The sequence below is a fragment of the Neolamprologus multifasciatus genome, chromosome 8 (genome assembly GCF_963576455.1).
Source record: "Neolamprologus multifasciatus chromosome 8, fNeoMul1.2, whole genome shotgun sequence".
NCBI lineage: Eukaryota > Metazoa > Chordata > Actinopteri > Cichliformes > Cichlidae > Neolamprologus > Neolamprologus multifasciatus.
The window spans coordinates 17,265,498-17,290,260 of record NC_140446.1 but is presented as its reverse complement, the minus strand read 5'-3'; the positions used below and the strand labels follow the sequence as shown (position 1 = coordinate 17,290,260).

General features: G+C 41.2%; 1 protein-coding gene across 1 annotated transcript in view; it reads left to right on the top strand.

The window, feature by feature from the left end:
• Positions 1–133: 133 nt before the first annotated feature.
• The window catches only part of LOC146512842 (liprin-alpha-3-like), a 25,894-nt gene continuing 1,264 nt past the window's right edge, over positions 134–24,763 (top strand). The window contains exons 1-31 of the mRNA XM_085171406.1: positions 134–436; positions 7,768–8,581; positions 10,910–11,011; positions 11,439–11,603; positions 12,348–12,422; positions 12,520–12,579; positions 12,797–12,925; positions 13,685–13,777; positions 14,123–14,175; positions 14,719–14,812; positions 14,908–15,042; positions 15,151–15,234; positions 15,352–15,483; positions 15,566–15,628; positions 16,171–16,250; positions 16,573–16,756; positions 17,909–18,102; positions 18,198–18,441; positions 18,533–18,672; positions 18,761–18,909; positions 19,054–19,150; positions 19,385–19,466; positions 19,948–20,148; positions 20,231–20,293; positions 20,652–20,678; positions 21,425–21,600; positions 21,696–21,793; positions 21,892–22,067; positions 22,178–22,246; positions 22,605–22,767; positions 24,613–24,703. Coding sequence (XP_085027532.1) covers positions 8,246–8,581; positions 10,910–11,011; positions 11,439–11,603; positions 12,348–12,422; positions 12,520–12,579; positions 12,797–12,925; positions 13,685–13,777; positions 14,123–14,175; positions 14,719–14,812; positions 14,908–15,042; positions 15,151–15,234; positions 15,352–15,483; positions 15,566–15,628; positions 16,171–16,250; positions 16,573–16,756; positions 17,909–18,102; positions 18,198–18,441; positions 18,533–18,672; positions 18,761–18,909; positions 19,054–19,150; positions 19,385–19,466; positions 19,948–20,148; positions 20,231–20,293; positions 20,652–20,678; positions 21,425–21,600; positions 21,696–21,793; positions 21,892–22,067; positions 22,178–22,246; positions 22,605–22,767; positions 24,613–24,665 — 3,717 coding nt within the window. The 5' untranslated portion in view covers positions 134–436; positions 7,768–8,245 and the 3' untranslated portion in view covers positions 24,666–24,703. The remainder of the gene's footprint in view (positions 437–7,767; positions 8,582–10,909; positions 11,012–11,438; positions 11,604–12,347; positions 12,423–12,519; positions 12,580–12,796; positions 12,926–13,684; positions 13,778–14,122; positions 14,176–14,718; positions 14,813–14,907; positions 15,043–15,150; positions 15,235–15,351; positions 15,484–15,565; positions 15,629–16,170; positions 16,251–16,572; positions 16,757–17,908; positions 18,103–18,197; positions 18,442–18,532; positions 18,673–18,760; positions 18,910–19,053; positions 19,151–19,384; positions 19,467–19,947; positions 20,149–20,230; positions 20,294–20,651; positions 20,679–21,424; positions 21,601–21,695; positions 21,794–21,891; positions 22,068–22,177; positions 22,247–22,604; positions 22,768–24,612; positions 24,704–24,763) is intronic.

Genomic DNA, 24,763 nt, shown 5'->3' with positions numbered 1-24,763 from the left:
GAATTCGCTAGTGTCAAGAAAAATGTCAGCTGGTTATTTGCTCTTCTCTGATATACATACACACTGTATAATTAATCAGGTGTGTGGCCGGCCCGCGAGTGCGCGTGAGTGCGTGGCGCGCGCGTAAATCAGAGAGATGCGGAGAATGCTGAGAGAATGTTTCTTTAAGACCCATTACCTTCCAATCCGACAGAAGAGGGGTCTGTGGTAAGGTGGCGTATCGTCTCTCTCCGCGTCCCCTTCCTCGCCGCTTTGCTACATGTGGGCAGGGAGAGACAGGGGATAGGAAATAATAATAATAATAATAAAACATACACTAAGCTTTATTTCGGCTCTGGGTGAGGGCACGCACGCCGAGGCGGGATCCGCGGGGGATGGATCTAAGGAATATTTAACATCAAACATGGACACTACAGGCTCCCCCCTGATGACTCTGGTAAGGATGGAACTTCACACCGCCCCATCGCAACCCAATTTCAACTGAGAGGGATAACAGTGTTCGTCAAAAGACGCAGAAGAGGAGAGGGGAGAAAAAGGCATGCATGCACTAATATATCGGTGGATGCAGTGCGCGCGTGCAAGCGTGTGATAACAAGTAGGATGCCTTGCATTGTGTTGTCACGGATTGAAAGGGGGTGCTTTACATGTGTTTGTGTGTGAGTGTGCGTTTGTTTGCGTGTGTGCTGGTTGGGGGTGGGGGGCATGGTTGTATTTGCTAAAAGCACGGGCAGTTATTAGATAGACTATGCAACGCGGTATGTCGGTGTCGGGCATTGACAGGTGTGTTGGCAGCACACGCCAAGATTTATTTAGGGCGCGCTTGCTCGCTCCCGTTTGCATACAGTTAGGTGAGGCGATAGCTACTTGCGAGGGAGAGAGAGCGAGATGGGGTCCTCATAAGATGATAAGATTCCACTGTATATTGGCCTGCTATGTTTTGCTTGTAATTAATCATGGCTGCAACTAAGCTCTTTGCCGTTGGGAGCTTTGTAGTCAAACCACCCAGCTCCTCTCACTGCCTTATGGCTTTTTAACTCCATAATGTTTGAGAAAAAAATTGGTCTGAAAATGTGCATTGAGTATTTATTTATTTATTTGGTAGGGGGACATAGTCCACAGTTTGAGTCGACCAGGAACTCTGTGGAGCAGGCATGGATTTATCTTCCTCCAAATCTGCTTTGATGGCCATTTTAACAGCCGAAGTGACAGATCTGAGAGCTGCAATACACAACTGCCCTTTTTTTTACTATGAGAATGTAGATGTGCGCGTGTGCGTTCGTGCGCCCATCATCAGATGGTCTTTCCTGCATACATTCAGAAATGGAGGTGCAGGCTGGCTACAGCTTGGTCGACCTGTCAGTTTCCCCCTTTAGCCTGGTGTGCAGTGTGAATGCCACTGCAAATGAAAGCATGCTGGTTCGGATCCCGGTCTTTCCATTCCTCCACCCAAGCTGCCGACAATCATTTATCGATTCCAGTGATGCGTCTCTTGCCCAGGGGTACCGTTAAAAGGGGAAGAGGGGGGTTGGCGTCCATTATTAGTGGCTATGCTCTGCTTTTAATGGTAATGCAAAGAATTCACTGGGCATGCATGCATTCTTGGCCGTGAATGTGATTTAACATTTAAGAGGATGTAAAACCGGCTGCAGAGCCCCTCATTCTTCAATTTCTCATTGTTGGCGGCTGTGGGAGCCTGCAAACCCCTCTCCCCGCCCCAGTGTCTGGTGGAGGAGAGCTGTTTTTGCAGCTCTATCGCCCCCTCTCTCTCTCCCTCCCTCCCTCCCACAAACACACACTCAGAGCACACAGTTTCTCTTTGCCCATTTTTTTCTTTTTGTGGAGACAGGGAATATTTAGTAACACGATACCCGCCTAATTAGGGGCCTTGTCCTAACTGGTCATCTAGTAATCACATACTGTAAAGCCAGTCTGTCCAAGCCAGAGAAGGGAACCCATCAGAATTCAGTGTGACTGTTTATCACTTGTGATGATGATGATGATGATGCTGGTGTGGGCAATCACATCCTCGCAAGTACATTCGTTTCAGTGTGGTAAGACTTCAGCTGAGACTTCAGTAGTGACACTGTGCCTGAGCTCACCCTTTACACCAATGAAGCGGATACATTTTAGGGAAATGTTACCACCAGCTCATTGTTTTCTATCTGCTTTTCATATTTCTACAGCAATAAGGAGAAAAGAGAAAAGGTCTAAGTAATGCTACTATGCTGCTAAAGCTTGTGGCATGATAACTATTCTACAGCAGTCTCTCTTGTTTTCTCTCTTCTGCACATGCTCATAAAGACACAGATCCTGAAGCCCAGTGACCTCACAGCTGACGCTTCAGTCAAAACTGCAGGCTGCACAGTTATGTTATGCCTGCATTGACTCAGGACTCCAGCTTTTGTTGCCGTTTTTCCACAACAGACTCATCATATGACACTGTAGGAATTCAGAGAAATGTTAATGTGACCTGTGCATTGACAAGTATGGCTGAAGTATTTACTTTAGCCCTTTCTGAACTAATACAAAGGTGCTTGTTAGGATGGGTTATAACAGCCAGCGTGGATGAAAGTTTAATTCAGTCTTTAGCAGTGGCCTTTCTGTGCGCCTCAGTGTATGTTTTGGGTAGTTTGGAACACAGAGTAACTGCCAGAAGCTGTTGTTTATGTTACATTGCTGGTTTAAAGGAACCACTCGGGGAAAAGTCTGAGCAAACATTTGAGGGTCTTGGTGCAATTTCATGAACAGCATATTTTCACTAAGCTATGTAATGGACCTGATTCATACACCCAAGCCAGAGGCACCATCACCAAAGGGTTTTCAGTTCATATAGTACATTTTGACAAATATATTTGGTCCTTTTTAATGTAAAAAGATGAATGCTTTCATGTGATAAATAATTCTAAACAATGTAAAACCACCAAACAAAATGGTGCATTATTAAATTTCACAACAACAATGATATCAACGATTTTTTTTAAAAACACTTAATCCAAGGAAATAAGTATAAACATTAATGGCTTTATTAACAGACATACTTTATCTCTGATCCATACTGAGCCTCATCATCAGCTGTCTTAGTGCTAAGGATAGGCTGTAAATAACAGCTACCGTCGTGTCAACCACTGGATTGTAAAATCCTAACATGCAGTGATAAGCTGTCAGTCATAGGGGTCATGCCCTAAATAAGCCCTTAATAATTAAGACCTATTTTTTTCTCCTCATACTGTTCAGTCAGACAACTCATGTTTGAACTGACTGATTTTAGAACCCGGCTGATTTACCGGCTCCGCTGCTCCCAGTATATAACCTATTGCTGATGTATCTTTATCTTTATAACGACTGATAAATCTAAATTTAAAAAGTAAAGAGGAGAAACACTCTTCAGCCATATTATAGGTGTTGATGGCACATAGTTTGTCCACCTCAGACACATGTTTGGAACCACAGAAAAACCAGCTGATCTATGCAGGATCAAGCAGCGGGTGAACGAGTAATCCACGAGTTGTTGTAGCAGTAAAACAGACTCATAAATAACTAATAACGACACATAAAAATGCTAAGTTTATGCTTTTTGCGACTGAAAGAAAAAAAAATACCGCCATACAAATTAGATTTTTAAGTAATCAGATATTGGTCTTAGTTTTAAAAATATATCATTCAGGGTCTAATTTATTTATTAAAGCAGGAGAGCCTAGTTTGGCATCTTGGCTATGAACTCATTCCTTTGCATAAATATGATGCACATAGAAATGGGAGTGATAAGTAAATCTCTCTCCCTGTAGTCTATAGGTGGATGCTGAGGTGGTGGAGGGGGTGAAAGAGCAGTCACCCATGCAGGGCAGCAGTGGTACTGATGTGTCAGAGAGAGAGAGATGGCAAGTTTTGTAGCTAAAATAGATTAGATCCTAATTATGGTGTGTGATGGTGAAAGTGAGCAGCGTTAGTTACCACAAAAATGGGAACTAGCTGGAAATTAAATGTATTTTTACAGCAAAGTTTAAGGATATTAATTTATGCTGTAAAGTTTTGAATTTTAACATGTGGTTGTGAATGATTGGCGTTAGCATCATTTTGTAACCCCAGAGGCTGTTATTGGTGTTGTGCAGATATTCAGTGACATTTTTTATATCAGAGAATTTCACACCTAAAGAAGTTCTCCCACTATGAAGCAGATTATCACCTTATTATTTCCTGTGTCTGTGTTGAAAGTCCTTACCTAAAATTTCACCCTTTCTTAATATGGAACGCACACTGCGGTCTTGATATGGTTTATTTTTGTGTATGTGGTCATCAGACTGCAGCTATTAATCTGTCAAAGAAGTTCAAAGCTGTTCCTGAATCAGATTTTTATTTTGAACTGTATTTTAAGGATATGCAAGCGATGCCAGGTCAGTCTTGCGTCTTAATTATCCACCAGCGGAGCAGGAAAGGAAGTAAGCTGTTTTTTAGTGGGACACACAGCAATATTGCCAAGTGCTCTAGCCAGCTCACCAGCATGAGAAGCTAATTCAGAGCTGTAACAGACCTTAAATTACCAACCAACAGCTACCCCATTTGTGGTTCCTGGATGCCCATATAACAACGATAAGCACTGATTTTACAGGAAAATCTGGACTATGTTGCCTCAGTCCCCACCGCCTCATTCAACCTCCAATATTCTGTAAATACATACAGTGCCACCCCTTAATACACTCATTTACACTGCCTTTAAGATTGATGTGTATAAAGTGCTTTAAGTGCACAATATGGCATCTGAGCATATTTAAGACGCCCGTCTTAACATACTGTAATACCTCCAAAAGGCTTTTACTGTGAGGTTTTATATTATTTTAATCAGTTTTGGTTGTCAGTGTTGTTTCTAAGTTGTTGTTTCATGATATCACATCACAAACACCCAAATTCTTTAGGCTGAAATGTTTTGAATACAAATAGTTCCAGTAATTTCCAGTCCCATTTCCACAGGTGAATTAAATAAAGCATTTGACATGTAATCTCCCTTTACAAAATTGGGTTGTCAATCAAGAATAGGTTCTTTAAAGAGCTCAGTGAATTAACAAGTCAGCCACAAAATGACAGACCACATAAAACTATAGAGTGGGGTCGGTGAGTTTTGAGGTCCAAAGTGTGTAAAAGTCGTCAGCATGCGGCTGAATCAGTAACAGCAGAGTTTAAAGCCATAAACATCAGCAAAAACAAGCTGTTTGCTTGGAGCTTCACAGTGTTGGTTTCCATGGCTAAATAGCTCCTGTAGGTGTAATTGGACCAGTAATTTTGTTCACATAGTGTTTAAGCTATATCCGGTATTAAGATTATATGGAGATCCTCTAAATACTCCAAATTTAAGTAACATTGCACAATTATTAAAATGTACAATTACATAAACTAAAAATGTTTTAGGAGCTGAATTTTTTTTAACACCAGTCTTTTTTCACCAGCTGATTCACACTGTGGATGAACACCAGCTGATTCATTTATCAGCAACTATATACCTTTTATTTTTGATTTTTTAAATTCAAATTTAGGGCTGTCCTAAATACATAGTGGGGGTATGTAAGGTTTTTATAGATTGATAGATTTTTTATCAATCCCCCATTTTAATTTATTATGCTGTCCCCTTTATCACAGAAGAGACCACTAACTGAGTTATTATCACTGGTGCTGAGCCCTGTGGCCTAAATATGGTTGAATTTCAAAAAAAGATTATTTTTGCTGAACTCTGAAATTCTTCATTGCACTTCCTTTTTTTTTAGTCTCACTGATATAAAGAATTATGTGTAGTTCACCACATGAGTCCAAACCACTCGAAAGTATAAAGTGCGAGCCCTTAAGTACTCCAGATAAGACAGTAAAGAATATTTGTGGAAAGCAGACTTGAGACAAAATAATAATGCTGATTGCTTGGAACTGTATCATTTTGGCCCACTGTTTGCAGGATCAGACACAGGCCTTATTTGGTAAAAAAAAAAAAAAAAAAAAAAAAAAAAAAAGGGTAATTTAAGATATGCAGCTGATTAAAAGAAAACCAGTGCAGTGAGTTCACTTCTTCATACTTAACTGCCTTGTTTTAGAAAAGCCTTACATTCTCAGTCCATCCAGTTCATGAAAAAGAAGGCAGTTGACCCAAAGAAATTCAGCTGCTTTCTGTTTTCAAAAAAAGATTTGAAATGTAAAAAAAATTAAACTTGTTTTGATTTTTCCAAGATTTTTCCAAAATTTCAAGATTACCTTAATGCTTTAACTTCACTAACATATTTGAATGTTTTGTTCATTTCTTTTTCTTGTGGCCAAGATCAGATTCCAGTATGAACTGGTCCAAAGCTCAACTGCATGCTTAGCAGAGCTAAATGACTCTTAGATTTCTCACTCAAAAGTTAAGCTCACCATAAAACAAGAAGAGGGTTAGGGTTAGACTGAGATCACACTGCGAAAGAATCACGTGAATGGAAGAGGCCCAAATCAGAATAAGAAATATTAGATACAGTTATGAGTTGTGCTCATATTACAAAAAGCAAACGCTCTTTTTTGCTTTTGTAGCTAAAGTTAGAAAAGTAGACTGATGCCACTCTCTTATCTGTCCGTAAAAATATAACGCTAGTGCATCATAATGCTAATACAGCATTTTAGCATAAAAGCTAACACTGTTCCACCTGAAGGTAAAAACCCATGTATCCACAGCTCAACGTGATTCACTGTGGTAGATTATGGAAACGTTGAATCAAGCCAGAGGCAACTATTTCAGTCTTTGGGGCAGATTTACTAAATGGGACAAAACAGTGTGCTAGCACAATCCCCAAATAGGGCTCATAGGTGTATCTAGTTTTTCAGTTGATGTGCAAGAAAGGTGTGCGGTTTTCTAAACACAGGCACAGTCAGTAATTTTCAATGTCAAGCACAAAAAATAAGATGCTTTTGTTGGGGTGGAGTATTAGCACAAGTAACAGTAAACTGAGTTTTGCAGATGTTAGCAAATCAGATTTAAATATATTCCTCCCTATATTTTTGAGTCTTCAGAAAGGAACTCAGAGAAAAACATATGCAACTCTCTGAGTTTCCACCCTGCTTGGGTGTTTTCGTTTTTACACCATAATCTAGTTTATGACTTAGCTAGCTAATTTCTAGCCGGTACTTTACACTGTATTTCACAAATAGATATGAAAGTGACATCAGTCTTTTCATATTTTCATAACCCCGAACTTGTCGTGACAGGTGACTGTCACGCATTGTATAATTGAGGTTTCTTCCTGTTAAAAGGGAGTTTTTCCTTACCACTGTCGCCAAGCACTTCCTCATAGGGCTTCTTCTGATTGCTCTGCATTACGTCTTCACCATACAATATAAAGCACCTTGAGGTGACTGTTGCTGTAATTAGAACTCTTGGTGTTTTCCAAAGTATTGAATTATTGTTTTAATTACCTTTTAAAGTCAGAGTCTATGTTTTGTGGACTAGAACTGAGTTGAACAGCATTAGTTTAAATTCTCGCTCATTTCTCATGGTCCATGAATCAGTGTGAATTGTATTCAGATTCTGTTCATTTCATTGGAGCTGCCATTGCATTATTACATATTAGGTCAACCTGTTTGTCATTTTGTCAGAAATGCTAATTACAAATCAGCAGTTGGCATCATTGTCACCGTTCCTCACATTTTCATTAGTCTTGTTGTCGCAAACTACCAGCTCATGCTTGCACAGTACTTTCACAGTTGTTATACTCACAGTGGAATTTATTGTGTGAGATCTAATACAATGTGTGCTTTGTTTTTCAGCTCTTACCAACGGCGCTTTGAGGAGCCCTGCCTTGTGGACGCAATTTAGGTGCATTGGCCCTCCTTTGTCCCTTCCTTTCCCATTACCCCTTCCCTTCTTCACCCTCAGCCAATCCTACAGCCACCCACAGAACGGCTTTCCTGCAGTCCCTCTTATATAACAGGGGAACACATAAGCCTTCTAATCATTTGCCATGCAGGTTGGGACTGAGTAATGCAAGTCTAGTGAGCAAAGACATACAAAAGTAAGTGCAGGAGAAAACAGTTTAAAAAGGCAATAAACACAGGAAGATGTAGGAGTAGACATAAACCAAAAGAATAATATTTTTGGAAAACAAAAAAAATGTAAAGATTTATATTTTGTACATCAAACTTTTGGCTGAAGCTTAACAAAACCCAAGGCACGACAACAGGCGTTTTGCACGTACAATCCCCCATTTAGTTCTCTTTTATTACTTGACACACACGCCACGGTCTCATGATGATGTGCGAGGTGATGCCCACCATATCCGAAGATGGGCGAAGCGGCACCGGTGGAGGCCCCACCTCACCCGCCAGCGCGGGAATCGGAGGCCCGGGAGGAGCAATGGGTGGAGGAGGATTCAGTGGCAGGGAGCCCAGAGGTGGAGGAGATGAAGGAGGCAGCACAGGGAACTTGGAGTCTCTAATGGTCAACATGCTGACAGAAAGGGAAAGGCTGCTGGAGAACCTGAGGGAGACGCAGGAGAGCCTGGGTACAGCTCAGCTCCGCCTCCGTGAGCTTGGCCATGAAAAGGAGTCGCTTCAGAGGCAGCTATCAATTGCTCTGCCACAGGTAAATCTGTACACATGTATATTTACACTGTGCTTGTGTACGTGGGGCACTCCGTTTGGGTGTGTTTTCCTGATGCAAGTGTTTTATGGAACATTTCTGCCTGTAAGGTAACTTTTGCTTATTCTCTGCGTTATCAGAGGTGAGTTACATATGAGTCTGCATTTATGAGTGTGTCATCATGAAGCGAGCTCATGAGACAGTAAGCCTTTGCAGTGATGCCTCGTGGAGAGAGAGAGAGACTCAGCTCCAGCTAGAACAGGACATTAGACACTTCCCCCACTGCATGCTTAGAGTCTTCACTAATTCTGTTTCTAGTAAATGCTGTAGGTTGACGCTCGTCTGGCTGTCAAGTCCAAGTTGCATCTGCAAATTTCCCCTTCGTTGTGTAATCAGGTTTTATTATGTTTGTTAATTATATCGTTAGTGGGTGATTAATGAGAATGGAAGATAATATGTGCTTGGGCCTTATCTGAACTTCAATAAAAATGTAATTTATTGGAATCCTCTGAGCTTGCCTGATAAAATTGCTTATTGATATTAACTGGAATTTAAAAGTTTTATCCTACCATTATTAAAAAAGCCCAATCTCTCCTTTCTCCTCATCTAAACCTGAATGTATTGTAATTATAGTATGTAGAATTTAATATACACATGGCTCCTCTAGCCACTGATATACAAAGTGTGTCAGGACAAATAATAATAATAATAATAATATTTTTTTTAATTCAGTCAGATTCCTTTTTATGCCCTTTTGATAAAGTCCATTTCTGACTTGACTGTTGTAATGGCTTTCTTCCAAACATTTAGGGTTACTGATGTTAAGTTAATCCACTGAGTTACTCACAGTTCAGTTTGGTGTCCAAAAGTAGTCCAGAGTGAGTAGGAAGTCAAAGAGTGTGTGTGGATAACAAAAAGGTGCCGCAGCAACCCAAACTAAAGAAAGTGATTAATGTATGTATACCAACAGCATATACTGACCACGCAGTTTAACACAATACTTATTTATAGCAGGCAGTTTTACGTGTCTCCTTAGTATTAGGCTCTAACACTCGTCTAGAACATCATACAATCTACATATACTCTCCAACTATTTTGATAGCTTATTATAGTTTGCTTATTTTGAACAAAAATACCACACATTTTCCCCTTAAATTTCCATAATAAACCTAGTTTAATATCATATACATCCTCCTACATGTCCACTATATGGATGTTGGAATGTGTGTCTTTGTTTTCTCTGCATTTCAGTTTTTCCATAAATTAATTTGCTGGTTATAATAATAAGCAGTTATGGCCTTGAACACCTCGGAAACAAGGTTAAGTATTAATGTAAGAGCCATATTGTTGGATGGAATTCGAATGTACATGTGTTCATGTGAGTGCAGCATGAATTACAAGACAATGTGTAATTTCTCCGCGACATAGGGCCACGTGCACTGTAGACCAGGAATTCAAATTTATTCAAACAAATGGAGGCCGTAGCCTGTAAAGATAGAGTGAGATGAAATAGAAATGAAACGACAAGGGGACAAGGAGAGCCAACTGCGAAGCTGACCCCTATCCAAACAAGAAACAATCCCATAAGGCCAAGAGCCAATAAACACGCTGTGTCACCATCTGTATAGATTTCTCTTTGGCTCTTTCTCTTTCCCCCCCTTGTAAACACAAACCAGTTTCATATGCCTACCTTTAAGTGTTTTTGAATCCTAACCCTAAACATCTGCACACTGTCACTCTTAAAAGCAGCTTCTAAGGCCTTAGATGCATTTTATGGAAATAAAAAAATCTTTTACCGTGGATCCTATGAGTTTTTCTCACTGTGCGGAAATCGTGTAGTACTACCTCTCCTTTTCGGGCTCACTTTCAGCACCATGAAGGAGTTGCGAGCGCATTCCCAGTGGTGCTGTAAATGACATATCGATGCTGTGTTTTGGGGGGTCTCTCCTGTGCATTCCAGAGCCGAGTCATTGTGTAACAGCGTGATGTAATCCATGCATGAATGCGAGTTCACAGAGGAGGATGAGCACGATGAGAGCGGTGGCGGAAAGTGTGTCATTGATTTACATGATTATTATGTAGGTTTACATCATGTTTGTCCTCCTACATTGCTGGTCTCAGGTGTTTCACAGAGTGTGTAACTGTAAGCCTTTGGTTCTGTATATTTTTAGCACTATGTGTGCATTTGCTGTGTGTGTGCATGCTCGTGTCTCGCCTAGATCAAAACTCGCTGCAGCTGAACTGCCTGTGCCGAGACCACTTAATCTATTAAAGCCATACGTTTGTGTAGTTTGTTTTCTTGCCTCTGAACGCAGCTTGTGTGTTCCACAGGAGTTTGCTGTGTTGACTAAAGAGCTGAACGTTTGCCGGGAGCAGCTTCTGGAGAGGGAGGAGGAGATCGCTGAGCTGAAGGCAGAAAGAAACAACACACGTGTAAGATGTTTAGCAGCCATTTTGCTTATTAGCACTGTAACAGGCTCCGTGTTATCTTCCTCACCCATTGTGGTTGTGTGGGTGTCACACTGTTTCATTTGCTTCTGTTTGTTTTTCCTTCTCTTGATCCTCTTTTTTTTCCTAATCCACGCTCTCTTTTCTCTTCATGGCCCCTTTTCATTGTCCATATCTGCTTTCATTATGTCTTTTTTTGCTGTGCTGAACGTTTCTCGTCACTCTTAAAACCCTCACTGCTCTGTGCCGCCCCTGAGCCTACTTTCTTTTTTCATGATCTCGGCTGTTACCCTGTAATCTCTGCTCCTGTCTCCAATTCCTGCTCATTTTGTATGAGCTTTTTCCTTCAAATTGCCTTTCTTACCTCTCTCTCTCTCCATCCTTCTCCCAATTAACCCACTCAATCGTTCAGTTGTTGCTGGAACACCTGGAGTGTCTTGTGTCTCGCCATGAGCGCAGTTTGAGGATGACGGTGGTGAAGAGACAAGCCCAGTCCCCTGCAGGGGTCTCCAGTGAGGTGGAAGTCCTCAAGGCCCTCAAATCCCTGTTTGAGCACCACAAGGCCCTGGATGAAAAGGTGTGTTTGAAAGGCTGAGAGCAAGAGATTTCACTCGCTCAGACCAATAAATTGAGCCAAAAGATTATTAAACTCAAAGTCATAAGTCACCAGAAACATAAAAGGGAAAAAGGGAGGTGAAAGGACAGAATCGGCAGGTGGCAATACAGCCCACTAGCAGCACGGAGATGTCAGAGGGAAAGATGGGAAACTTTCCAGATTAAATAGACCACCAAAGTGTGAGGGTGTGTTTGGTGTATAATGTGAGAACAGAGAGGCAGGATATACATATATATACAACTTGGCTGCTCAAAGTAGCATTCAGGCTGCAGGTTTAGCTCACGTGTTTCCGTATAAAATCAAATATTATTGCTTTATGACAACGAAAATTTACTTTGACGTTGTTTGCTGTGATGATCATACAAAGGTCCACTTATAATGAACTGCTCTTCTCCCGAGTTAGCACTAGAGCATCATTTAGTGTGATAGACGTGAATAAATCAAGTCCTGTCAGCCTTAGTGATTGTCTCATGAGGATTGCTCACACCCAGTGCTGAGTTGGGTTCAATTAAAATGCAGTGTGGTGTGCAGAAATTCCCAGTGTAGCTTCCGCGGTGAGCTTCATCTCTGATGCGTGTGTTTTGACCTCTCATGAACTTTTATTTGCTCATTCGGTAGTGATAAAAATGTACTCACAATCTTGATATTAATTCCCCGGTGCCAAGTTGACTTACTGCATGCCATTTCGTATTGCTTCACCCCCAGGTTCGAGAAAGGCTCCGTGTGGCCCTTGAGAGGGTGTCCATGCTAGAAGATCAACTCGCAGCGTCTTCTCAAGAGGTAAAGTCTAATGTGCCAGGATTGTGATTTCACGTTAACGACCGGCTCAGTGTGAAGGGAACATTTATTTGGATCGTCTGTTTATCTCTCTTTTCAGGTAATCTCTTTAAGAGACCAAATTAAAAGACGTCAGCAAGGGGTGGACAGCGGGAAAGATGTAAGGGAGGGTTTTATGCATGTTGGTTCCAGTTGTTTTTGTGTATGTGTTAGCGTCCAGACAGTCAGTAGAAAGTAGATATTGGGTAACATGGTGTGTCAGTGTGATTTTTAACTCACCTACAGTTTCATTTACGTTTTTCTGCAATAACAACCCATTCTAACTCTTTTTTTTTTCTTCATCACTCTCATTTCCTGCTTTATTCTCACCATTCCAGCGACTGCCCAATGGTCCTTCCTCTGGACTGGAAGATGGGGAGCTTGACAGACAGAGAGAAGGGGAGATAGAGCGGCAGAGAGCTGAACTCTCCCAGCTGAGGGAGAGGCTGGCCCTCATGTGCCGGCAGGTTGGTGTTTGTGATCCTCTGTGTCGAACTTTGTGAGAATGGCTTTTAGAGTTTGCATTGGGTTTCATGTCTTAAACGGTAATCAGAACTGAAATACACCCACAAATTCTCTGTCAAAATCCAAAATAAAATATAAAAGCTTCTGGCAAAGTCCTGATTAAAACATTTACTATTGTCCACATGTCCACAACATGCCTGACCCATCCCAAACTGTTTGAATTCCCAGCTACATTTCTGTCTCCCCTTTGTTTGTAAGTTTGGTTTATTATATAACCCACCCTGGCTATCGTAATAAATCAGTGCCAGCTCCTCACTAGCAATTCCAGCAACACAGCATATCCCAAGAAGGAGGATAACTAATCACAGTACTTCTCCTGGTCACCCTCTTCCCTCTTGTGGCCGGTTACACTACTGCAGTTGCTTTAAGACACCATATTCATCCCATATAGTAGGCTATATGACGCCATTTGATTTTAATAGCTGTACATAGCACAACATCTTACATAAGAGATCAGAAATGTTTAGAGTAAAATGAGTAATGCTTTGCTCTAACCTTCAAAACATCTTAAAACCTTTTGCGTGTTCTGTGCGTCACTCTCTTAAGTCACCGCGTTACACCCCCAGAGTCTCGTGTGGACCCAACTGGCATTTGTAATCAGTCACTGTCTTGTCTGTTTACACTTAGTGCCGTGGCGGTTAATACTGGCTCACGTAGGTTCAATCTGTGTCATCTCTGGTCCCTTTGTGTTGTCACGTTAGGTCGGGGAAATAGAGGAACAGCTTGCCGCCGCCAGGAGGGAGGTGACGAAGTCAGAGGAGGCCAATCAGAAGCTCCAAAGGGAAGTGAAAGAGGTTTGTTGGGCCAGTCTGTCTCTTCATGGCCAAGACCCTGAGATCTCACAGCACCCAGGGTTCCAAGAGTACAACACAATGGGCATATGTATGAATATTTATTATTCCAAAGGGGGATGAGAGTAAAATTAACCCATATCAAAGAAATGCTGGGCTGAAATGAATGCCATAATAAATATTAATATACTCCTGCAGTCTAAAAATAGAGTGCTCTGTGCACGTATTCAAAGAAGCGTAGTAGAAATCTCTTACCTGGCCAGTAGTTGTCAACGTGATAAGCACTCATGTGTTTTGTATATTGCAAGTTTTATATTTATATCATTTTGTTTCATGAAATATTACCAGGCCCTTTGCCAAAGAGAGGACATGGAGGAGAGGATTACAACACTAGAACGAAGGTATTCTTTTTTTCTTCTCTTTTCTTTTCTTTTCTTTTCTTTTCTTTTCTTTTGTTAGTCTTCTATTTGTAGCTATCTTGTCTATTTGTCATCTATTTGTAGCTTGAACAAAGCTCAAGACCAGAAGACCAGAATTTCATGCATAAACTATAATGCACATAGCAGAAGGACCATATGTTTCACCTGTTGGCAGGCAATGTGTTGCAAAAGCATCACGACGCCTCTTTATAGCATCTAAGCTAGTTTTACATAATGACATTTGCATTATATTCTCACTAATGATTCAGTGAACATTTGGACAGAAACAGTAATTAGTTTGGATGTATTTCCCCCTAGATTTGATGTACCGGTATCCTCTTCAGTGTTTTGGGTTATATTAACATTTGTTTAGAATTAATACTCCATTAAACTAGCTAAGTTCCTGTTTCAGATTAGTGCTGTTTCAGCACCAGCTAACTTAAAACATTCACAAACATATATGTCACGTTATTTTGATTTAGGACCGCTGCAGCATTCCTCTTTGATGGCGGCTTTGTGTTGCAGGTACCTCAGCGCCCAGAGGGAGGCGACTTCTCTACATGATATCAAAGACAAGCTGGAAAATGAGCTGGCGAGCAAGGAGTCCCTGCACAGACAGGTAAAGTTTGGCTCAAACAAGCCAGTATCCAGCTGTGTTGGTAACAAAAGTCCAGAACGTTTCTGTGTCTGATGAATGTTTTCTTGACTGTCCAGAGTGAAGAAAAGAACAGGCAGCTACAGGAGCGTCTGGATGAGGCAAAACAGAAGCTCCAGCAGACCCTGCAGAGGGCAGAGACATTACCTGAGATTGAGGCCCAGCTTGCACAAAGAGTGGCTGCTCTCAACAAGGTCGGCAATCACTAACTCTTTTGAATAGAATATTCCAGCTTTTATTCGAATCTCATTTCAAATATTTTAATTAGCATCTGCAAATATCTTTCTGTTCTCACTCAAAAGGCTGAAGAACGTCACGGAAACTTTGAAGAGCGACTACGGCAAATGGAAGCTCAACTTGAGGAGAAGAACCAAGAGCTGCAGAGGGTGACATTAATCACATTTTCCTGCTGAGACACAGTCTGATGTGAATTCTCAATTCTGAATAAAGTTTCAATTTTATCTCTGCTTTTATCCCTCCTCTCCTTCGTGTCTTCATTCCAGGCCAGGCAGAGGGAGAAGATGAATGACGAACACAACAAACGCCTCTCAGACACCGTGGACAAGCTTCTGTCAGAGTCCAATGAGAGACTTCAGCTGCATCTCAAAGAAAGAATGGCAGCACTAGAAGAGAAGGTAGAGAAAGAAGTGTATTGTGTATAAACCACTGTACCACGTGAAAATGCATATGTATACTTTTTGTTTTCTTTGCTTCTAGAATGCTCTTTCTGAGGAACTGGTCAATATGAAGAAAATCCAAGATGATCTTCTTGCTAATAAGGTATTCACTTTTGTATTTTTTGTAGTTACAGATTAGAGGTGAGACACCTCATGGTATGATGTTATCAGAATACTTCACTCACGATACGATACGATATTATTGCGCTTTTTTACAGTTTGCAATAACTAATACTTCGATGTGTAACCTTTTTTTAAAGTTAAATAAGTTATCTCAATTAAGTTATTATTATGCTGCCAAAAGAGGCTGTGAGCCATAACCAACACCGTCACTAAAATCTGCCATAGAAGAATGAATGAGGTCAACTTGGTAATTACATGTAGTCTGTTACTGATAATGCAGATAAATCATCAAAGCTAAGTGTTGGGTGATTTTTCATTTGAGACTATTTAATCGAAGCCCTTTTTAATTGTTTCCAGAGTGTTCGGACTTGTTTAATAAAATATTAATATTTGGTGTATTGATACAATATCCCCACGCAAACTTTCACAATATGATGCTGTATTGTTTTTTTCCCCTACACCTATTACAGATGTTTAAACCTTTGGCGTCGTGCTAAAAGTGTTTTCTCCTCTTTGTTTTAGGAGCAGCTGATTGCTGAGCTGGAGCGAGTCCAACTGGAGCTGGATCAGCTGAGAGGAAGGCCAGGCTCGTCCTATTCCAGGTTAGCCGACATGAACCCTCACGGCAAAGTATTTATGCACTGTGCCCTACATTTATGAATACCCAAAGTCTCCCAAAGAACACAGCGCTTATGCTGAGTACACCATTTGTTTACACTCCTCTGCTTTGTAAAGTTGTTCACATTGTACCTGGAGGCTACACAAACAAATGCTTTATTTATAATTTTATAGCTTTTAGTTTTAAATTCCTTGTTTATTTATGGGAGAATCTTTGTGTGTGACAGTGCTGTGTGTTTGCACACTCACCCACGAAATGTTTTCAAGTGCTGCTGCGTAACATTTGAATTCTGGATCTCATCATAGGGCGGGCAGCGTGAGCTCACTTCCCTCCACCCTTTTTCGAAGATCTCTTCCAGGGAGTGCCTCGGAGCTGCGGTACCCTCAGGGTGGAGGCTCACTCCCAGCTGGCTATGGCAGCTCCTCTAGTGGGGTCGTGGTCAGGCGTCACCGTGGCCGTTGGGGGACTCCTAGAGATGATAGTAACAAGGTGTCGATCTCAGGCTGAGATAATGATGATGTGCATATATGCACAGTTATATACAGCCATCATAGGCTTAACTTTGTGGTCTGAACGATTTCTTTAAAATGTTCTTTTTCCAGGGTGGAATGATTGTACAAAGAAACAAGAACTGGGTGCATTTATTTATTTATTTATTTATAAATAAACAAATAAATAAATTTATTTGGGATTTTCTCTAATCCATGCAGGGTTAAAAGTGTAGAAATACCCTCACTAATATTTCATATTCCAGAAGCCTAGTGGGTCAATTCTAAACGTTTGCAAAGTTGCAAGATCATCAGTTAAAACAAATGTATGTAAGATTAAGTTATTTGGATTTGTCACCACTTCGTCAAGATCTGAAAGAAGACCCAAACTGTTACCTTCAGTTGAAAGGAAATTGGTTAGGATGTTCAGGAACGATGCAGGAATCACCAAGGCCTGCTATGAGCTGAGAACTGCCTTAAAACCAACAATACTTCCATAGTAAAGTGTGTTTTTCATCACTATGGGAGGATACAGACTAAAATCGACATCTTCAATTTCAATTTCAATTTGCAGTTGCCCACATGGACAAGCCAAATGTGTTCTGTAGAAAGATTTTATGGCCAGACAGGATAAAGATTCAGCTATATGGCACAATGACAAGAGCTATGGTTGGGGGCTTTTGAACGTAACAACACTGTGGATGGAATAATGAAGAAGGGGGAATTTAAATGAATTTTACCAATTCTGCCAAGAAGAGCAGTCACATATTCAGTCAGAAATATGCCAAAAGCTTATCGATGGGAACCAAAAGTGTCTGGTCAAGGTGCAATTTGCTAAGAGACATTTAAGCAAATATCAGTAGGGAATGTGTATACTTTTGATCCCGTGTAGAGAAAAATCCTAAATCAGTTCAAAGTTGTGCACCCAAATCTTGGTTCTTAAAGATTTTAAAGATGCATGCCACACAATCATTCCACACCGGGGCGTGAGCAATTCAAAGAAATCATTTATACGCACCAGATTACCAAGATATTAATGCTTATGATAAGCCTTTGTAAACATTTGACCACAGCTGCATATACTGTGATATGGTGCTATTTTCTGAATGACACCATTGTCTCTATCCGTTCTATTGTTTTTCTCATTTTCTAGTATGGAGAGTGGGACAGCAGCACTATGCTGGGTCCTGGGTTTGAGGGCGGCGTGGAGGGAGGCTGCTCTGATGATGAAGAGGATCGGGAGACTATGTTTGGGTCAGAGCTGCTGTCTCCCAGTGGGCAGACGGATGTACAGACTTTGGCCATCATGCTACAGGAGCAACTGGAGGCCATTAACAAAGAGATTAAGTAGGTTTTGTGTGCAACAGTGTGTAGATGAGAGTGTTGTGAGATTCTAGGATTGTTTGGCCTACTGTTAAAATTCTTCTCTCTTCTCCTTTAAGGCTGATTCAGGAAGAAAAAGAAAGCACGGAGCTGAGGGCAGAAGAGATTGAGAGTCGGGTCAGCAGCGTAGCCCTCGATGCCTCAACTCTTCCACCCTCTTCACTGGGTGGACGTGACAGTGTCGGGAGGGGCTACATGACTCCCTCCATCACCTCGTCCACATTGGCGTCACCCTCGCCACCCAGTTCTGGACATTCCACCCCCCGCCTGCCCCATTCACCTGCCAGGGAGAGCGATAAGCAGGTGCTGTCTCACTGCTGTTTTATACCAACAAATGAGTGAAGTTACACTGAATTTCCCCATATAAACCTTTTGAACTTTGTCCACCTTGCAGAACAACAAAGACGGTGAAGAATGCAGAGCACTCGCCCTGATTGACTCCACCCCTCCGCCTGTTCCTCGAGCCCTACGGTTGGACCGAATGACACACACTCACCCAGGGGCGGGCCTTGATGATCACCGTGAATTTCGCAGGTACTCAGAATAATATTAACATGCAGTATATTTGGCTCTGAATTTAGCCCTGAAATGCACTCAATTTTCCGTCCCTCTGTTTGTCCAGTCTTTCTGCTGACGGTGCCACCACAGCTAGCCAGGATTCCCTTCACAAAGCCAGCAAAAAGAAAAGCATCAAATCCTCTATTGGTCGTCTCTTTGGCAAAAAGGAAAAGGGACGGATTGGTGCACCTGGACGTGAATCTGCCTCACTGGGTGTGTGAACAGCCTGGACACTAGTCATTCAAAATGCCGTCTCTCATGTCCAAGTCATACATTTATCTGTTTGCAGTGAGAGAATCATCAACAGTGAAACCGATACAGGAAGTAATTATTATTTTTAACCTATGGTCTTTACAGCCTCCACACCCTCTGATGACCTGGGTTCAGCTGATCCATTAGGTCTGGCTAAACTTGGAACTGGAACAGTGGAAAAAGATCGCCGCAGCAAAAAGAAGTGAGATCAGTCATCTTTCCACACGCTTCTCATGTTGTAGCGACATCTTTGATCCTAATGCGATATAGTAGTTCGTAGTTTAGTATTAATTTAAACAGAAAAATGTATGCCTATGCGGTGCCGCAAGGCTGAAAAGTTTTTAACTTCTCATGTTGATTTTCTATTTATAAAAGAAGACAGTGGTAAGGTGAGATATGAAGAAATTAATCTTCTGTTTTCCACTCTCCTTGCCAGGCACGACTTATTAGAGGAGGCATGTCGTCAGGGTCTGCCTTTCGCCTCATGGGATGGCCCGACTGTTGTTACGTGGCTTGAGGTACGTTTCTGAGCCTCAGGACATAAAACCATCACACTGATTCGGACCAGTTTATGTAAAGTTTAGTATGTTGTCATTACCGACATATTACATTACCGGAATATATATTGTATACATGATGGTAGACGATAATATTATTTAAAGCCAAAGCTTAATGAGGTCAGTGAATGCACAGGTAAGCCTTATAAATCACGCTTAGTTTTGGAGAAGTCTGTTTTTTCCACTCTTGGTAAAGCAGCCCTACTCTACTGCTATTAAAACCTTCTGTCTGTGAAGGGCAACCAATCAGAAGAAAGCCAGCTTAAATGGAAGGTAGCTGGGGAGAGAAGCTAAAAATGCTCGTTTCAGAAATAGGATGTCTTTTTTTTTGGTATTTCACGTTAGGATTAGACACAAGGTTTTTGTCACCAAGTCATACTTTATTTGAAGAATGTTACTGTTACTGTTCGTTGTGCACCACTTCTGCTTTCTGTTGTCCCAGCTGTGGGTCGGGATGCCAGCGTGGTATGTGGCAGCATGTCGCGCCAACGTGAAGAGCGGCGCCATCATGGCAAACCTGTCGGACACAGAGATCCAGAGGGAGATTGGCATCAGCAACCCTCTACACAGACTCAAACTTCGCCTAGCCATTCAGGAAATGGTCTCCCTCACCAGTCCGTCTGCACCCGCAAGCACCCGCTCTGTAAGCCTGCGTACAAATCCCAGTTCAAAAACACGGCACGGGGGGTAGACACAAACTAATAATTTGTGTGCTGCCGTTACAGTCAACAAGTAACATTTGGATGACGCACGCTGAGATGGAGTCTCTCACTGCTGCCACCAAACCAGTAAGATTATATTTCATGTGAAATACAGAGAAGCTGTTCTTATATTGCATTGATTTATTTGACACATTTCTTATGTCGTGAGCAAACTGTCCCGTTAATAAGGTTTCTTCTTTTTTTTGTCTCTTAATTAGGCATGTTTGGCTACACCTTTCCCTTGCTGTTCCCTAAAAATCAGTTTTGATGTAGTGTTTTCCATCTAATTCTCACTCACTAACAAAGCTTTTCCTCCTTTTGCCTTCCCTCTCCTCCTCTGTACCGACACTGATTCATTACAAACACAAACACTCTCACTGGTGACCTTTCCCTCTCTTTGCAAATATCTGCTCCTTTCCTCTGTACGCTCGGCCTGAACCGTAAGGAGCAGAAGGAGTTCAGCTGGGATCAGGTGAGCTGCTGACAATCCACAGGCCATCACATGATTTGCAATTTATTTTTAAATAAAGGCTTACCAGGAAACCAGGAGACACAGCCTTAAAAGGAAGAAGAGCTAAAACGAAGTCTTTAAATATGCATCTGTGTGTTTAACAAGACTTAAATCCAGGTTTGAAGGTTGTAGACTTGCACTTTAAATAATCAGAAAGTGAAGGAAAACAAAAAGCAGCAGAAATACTTTACTTTCATAGGTCTAGAGTTAACACATAACTAATTATTTGAGACATCAATTACACTTTAGCGGCGCATTTTTAGAAAGTGAGACCAAATTGTTTTTGCCATTTTAGGCTACAAGTATAATGTTTCCTGTTCCCAGTAATGCAGAATTTGTGTCAGAGAGATGTTTAGCATGACCGCTGAGTGGCCAGCAGTGTATATACACGAGTGTGGTGTATATAGAGCCCACGGGAAGGAGAAACAAATGGAGAAAACCCTGCATGGCGGGGGATTTTGTTTTTATTACACTTTCAGGTTTCCCTTTTACTACTATTTTCTCTGCACTTTATCTGCCCTGTTCCGAAGAATTAAGAAGTCACTAAATATTGTTAATACAAACACATTGTAATTTTTCCTGTTTCATTATTTAGCTCAAGCGAAACACACAAATTTGTTTTATATTCAGAATGTTACCTTTAGGATTTTTTTTCATGTTTATTATGCATCTTGTTTACTCTCATGTCTATAAACCTTGTTCTCCAGATCCTGGCCTATGGAGACATGAACCATGAGTGGGTGGGAAATGAATGGCTGCCCAGCCTGGGTCTACCCCAGTACCGCTCTTACTTCATGGAATCGCTGGTTGATGCTCGCATGCTCGATCACCTCACCAAGAAAGAATTGAGGGGCCAGCTGAAGATGGTGGACAGTTTCCACAGGTGAAAGAAAGGGCACCCGCGTTATTGGATTAATTTTATGTTCTGCATATTTCCACCCACTGCATGTCTTAGGTCTCTGTCCTTACTACTTATAGGGTGAGCCTTCACTATGGCATCATGTGCTTGAAGCGCTTGAACTATGATAGAAAGGAGCTGGAGAGGAGGAGGGATGAGAGCCAACATCAGAACCAAGGTGTGGCCTTTGGATAATGCCCCAAACTTGATTTCAAAGCATTAGTTTACTCACACTGATGTGTTTTTGTCTTTGTCTTTGAATTTGTGTTTCTCCAGATGTGATGGTGTGGTCCAATGAGCGAGTGATGTGCTGGGTGCAGTCTATCGGTCTAAAAGAATTTGCTGACAACCTGTTAGAAAGTGGGGTCCATGGGGCCCTGCTGGCACTGGATGACACCTTTGACTACACTGACCTGGCCCTCCTTCTTCAGATACCAAATCAGAACACACAGGTAGACTGCCTCACGTGCTCTACAACAGCCGGCGATGTCAGATGCTCTTCTGTTATCCTAATCTACAGGTGTAAAATTACCCGAAACATCTTTCCGTCTGTCTCTTGCAGGCAAGGCAGCTCCTAGAGAAAGAGTACAATAATCTCATCTCCATGGGAACAGAGAGGAGGCCCGATGAGGTACAACAACATAGACTTCAGAAAATATTTTTTTTGCCCTTTGTTTAATGCGCTATGAAAGATAAATTTCTTTCAGGGTTAAAAAGAAAGACTAAAAACATGACTTTTCCTTGTAAAGGAAGGCTTTACTGCTAGTGAACTGCTGGCAAGCCAGCCAGCCAGGTTCAGCTGTGTTTACACGGGTGCTAATTGCTTAGTTACAGCTTGTAGGGCTAAAAACTGTGCAACTGTGGAATATTGTCACAACAAATACTGCTTTGTCAAATACTGCTTTGTTAAACCCCACTAATGCATAATGAATAAGGCCCAGTGAATGCTGTTGTTTTGAATCACTAGCATTATTTCCTTGTCTCCACAGGACGGCACAAAAACATTCACACGGTCACCGTCATGGAGGAAGATGTTTAGGGAGAAAGACCTCCGTGGCGTGACCTCCGATTCCTCAGAAACATTACCTGCCAACTTCCGTGCCTCTGCCATCTCGACCCCGTCTGTCACACTGAGAAAAGTCCAGAGTGAAGGTGAGGACTTGAGCATGATAACAACAATACTGTCAGGATCAGAGATTACACAGCAGTTTTTTCCTGTTTAACAAAAACAAAGGAACAGTTAACCCCAAAATCAAGTTTCTATCTTTTATTTCTCTGGCTTTTGCTGCTATTTATCATTCTGAAGTATTTGGGTGTGAGTTGCTGGGATGTGGAGATATTAACTGCAGAACTATGATGGAACTGGGTGCTCCAAGCACCAAAAAAGAATACAAAAAACTGACTCTACAAACCTTGCTGTGAGCAGTTTCCTGTAGGAACTATTTTCTCTTTCACCGAACCACACCTGCCAGCTACATCACTCAGCAGAACCAAGCCTCCGTCTACCCATGACGAAAGGCTCATGCTTGTGACAGGACTTTACATTAATGGCATCTGCCTTCAGATGACCTGTAATGTTATCTATCTGCATGCTTCCTTTGTTTGGCAAATAGAGACAGTAAAAAGAAAATAGTTCCTGCATAAATTTGCTAACAACAAGGTTTTTTGTGATTTATACAAAGAGATATTTTGGTGCTCCACATGTACCATCTGGATAGATTATATTTATATTTAAATACAGTGCTGTGCAAAAGCCTTGAGTCAACCCTCATTTCTTTATAATTTCCTTTCAAAGAGCCAGACTTGGGTTTTTTTCTAAAATGGACTTTTGAAGCTTTTCTTTGGACATTGGCTGCTTTGTCACTCATTTTCAGGTCTGCTCTTGTACCTGACCCTTTTCAGAGAAGTGATTTTTGTTTGTTTAAGTCAGTTAACATTGGTCTATGAGTCATTCAAGAATAAAAAAGATGCACCTAATGGATGAAGTCTATGCATACCAAACATAACTGAAACATGTGCAAACATATATGGAAATAAAACATAAAAGGCAAGGGCTCTGGGCCAATCCATGCCCAATATGTTCCTTTGTGTGTTTTTCCACCCAGATATGCTTTTACTTGACTGTGTGTTTGGGGTCATTGTCATACTGAAAAATAAAGCCAATCAAATGGTATTGCATGGTGGATCTGATGATCCTTTTCTTATTTTGAAAAGAGCCCCAAACCATTGGCTGAAATGCCTCCACCATGTTTTACATGAAATTAACAGAAATATCCAGCATTTCTTTAGAAAACGGTTTCCTGTTCTTTTTCTTCATAACCAATGAAACTGAAGATGTCTGTAGACACTGATATGGTTTGGACCAAAATTTTAAAGTTTGGATTCAGCACTCCAAAAGTGTCACATATCTCATCCTTACTCCCTGTTTCACTTTCTTAAGAATGACTTCTTCATGGCTCTTAAGGAAGAGAAACAGCAGCTGCACCTATTTCCCATTTTCTTTGCAAAGTATAAAGCAATGAATGGTGATGCAAGACTTTTATATTAAAAAACGCATTATGCAGAAATATAAACAAAGTCTTGCAAATGCTCCTACTTCCTTTATTTACACTACAGTGATAATAACAATTTAGCAGTTTCATTGGTTATGAAGAAAAAGAACAAGAAACTGTTTTTTAAAGAAATACTGGATATCTCTGTTAATTTCCTGCAGAGCAGTAGATGAGAAGTTTAACATGATTTGCTTTACAGTAAATATGAAACTATAGCCAGTAGTTGGTTTTTCCTGAGGAACAGTAAGCTTTATTAGCTTAACAGAGCAAAATCGCTGTTTCCCTAGGATGCTGTGTTTCTAAATAGTTTATATTTGCAATACAGAATTTAAAGCTTAGCAGTGCCGTTTTTTTAAATAACATCAGTAATGTTTTGCTTTAATGACTTGTATCTGTTTGTCTTGTATATGTAACGAGGACTAATCACCTTTTTTTCCCCTGTCAGCAAACTCTGGTCCAAGAGCAGAGTCGGGGTCTGTGAGAACATATTCCTGCTAAAAAAAAAAGAAAAATAAAGAAATAAATAAGCACACCAGGTGAGAAAAGCACTCTGATTGATCATAGCTAAAAATAGCTTGAGTGGATACCACATCAGT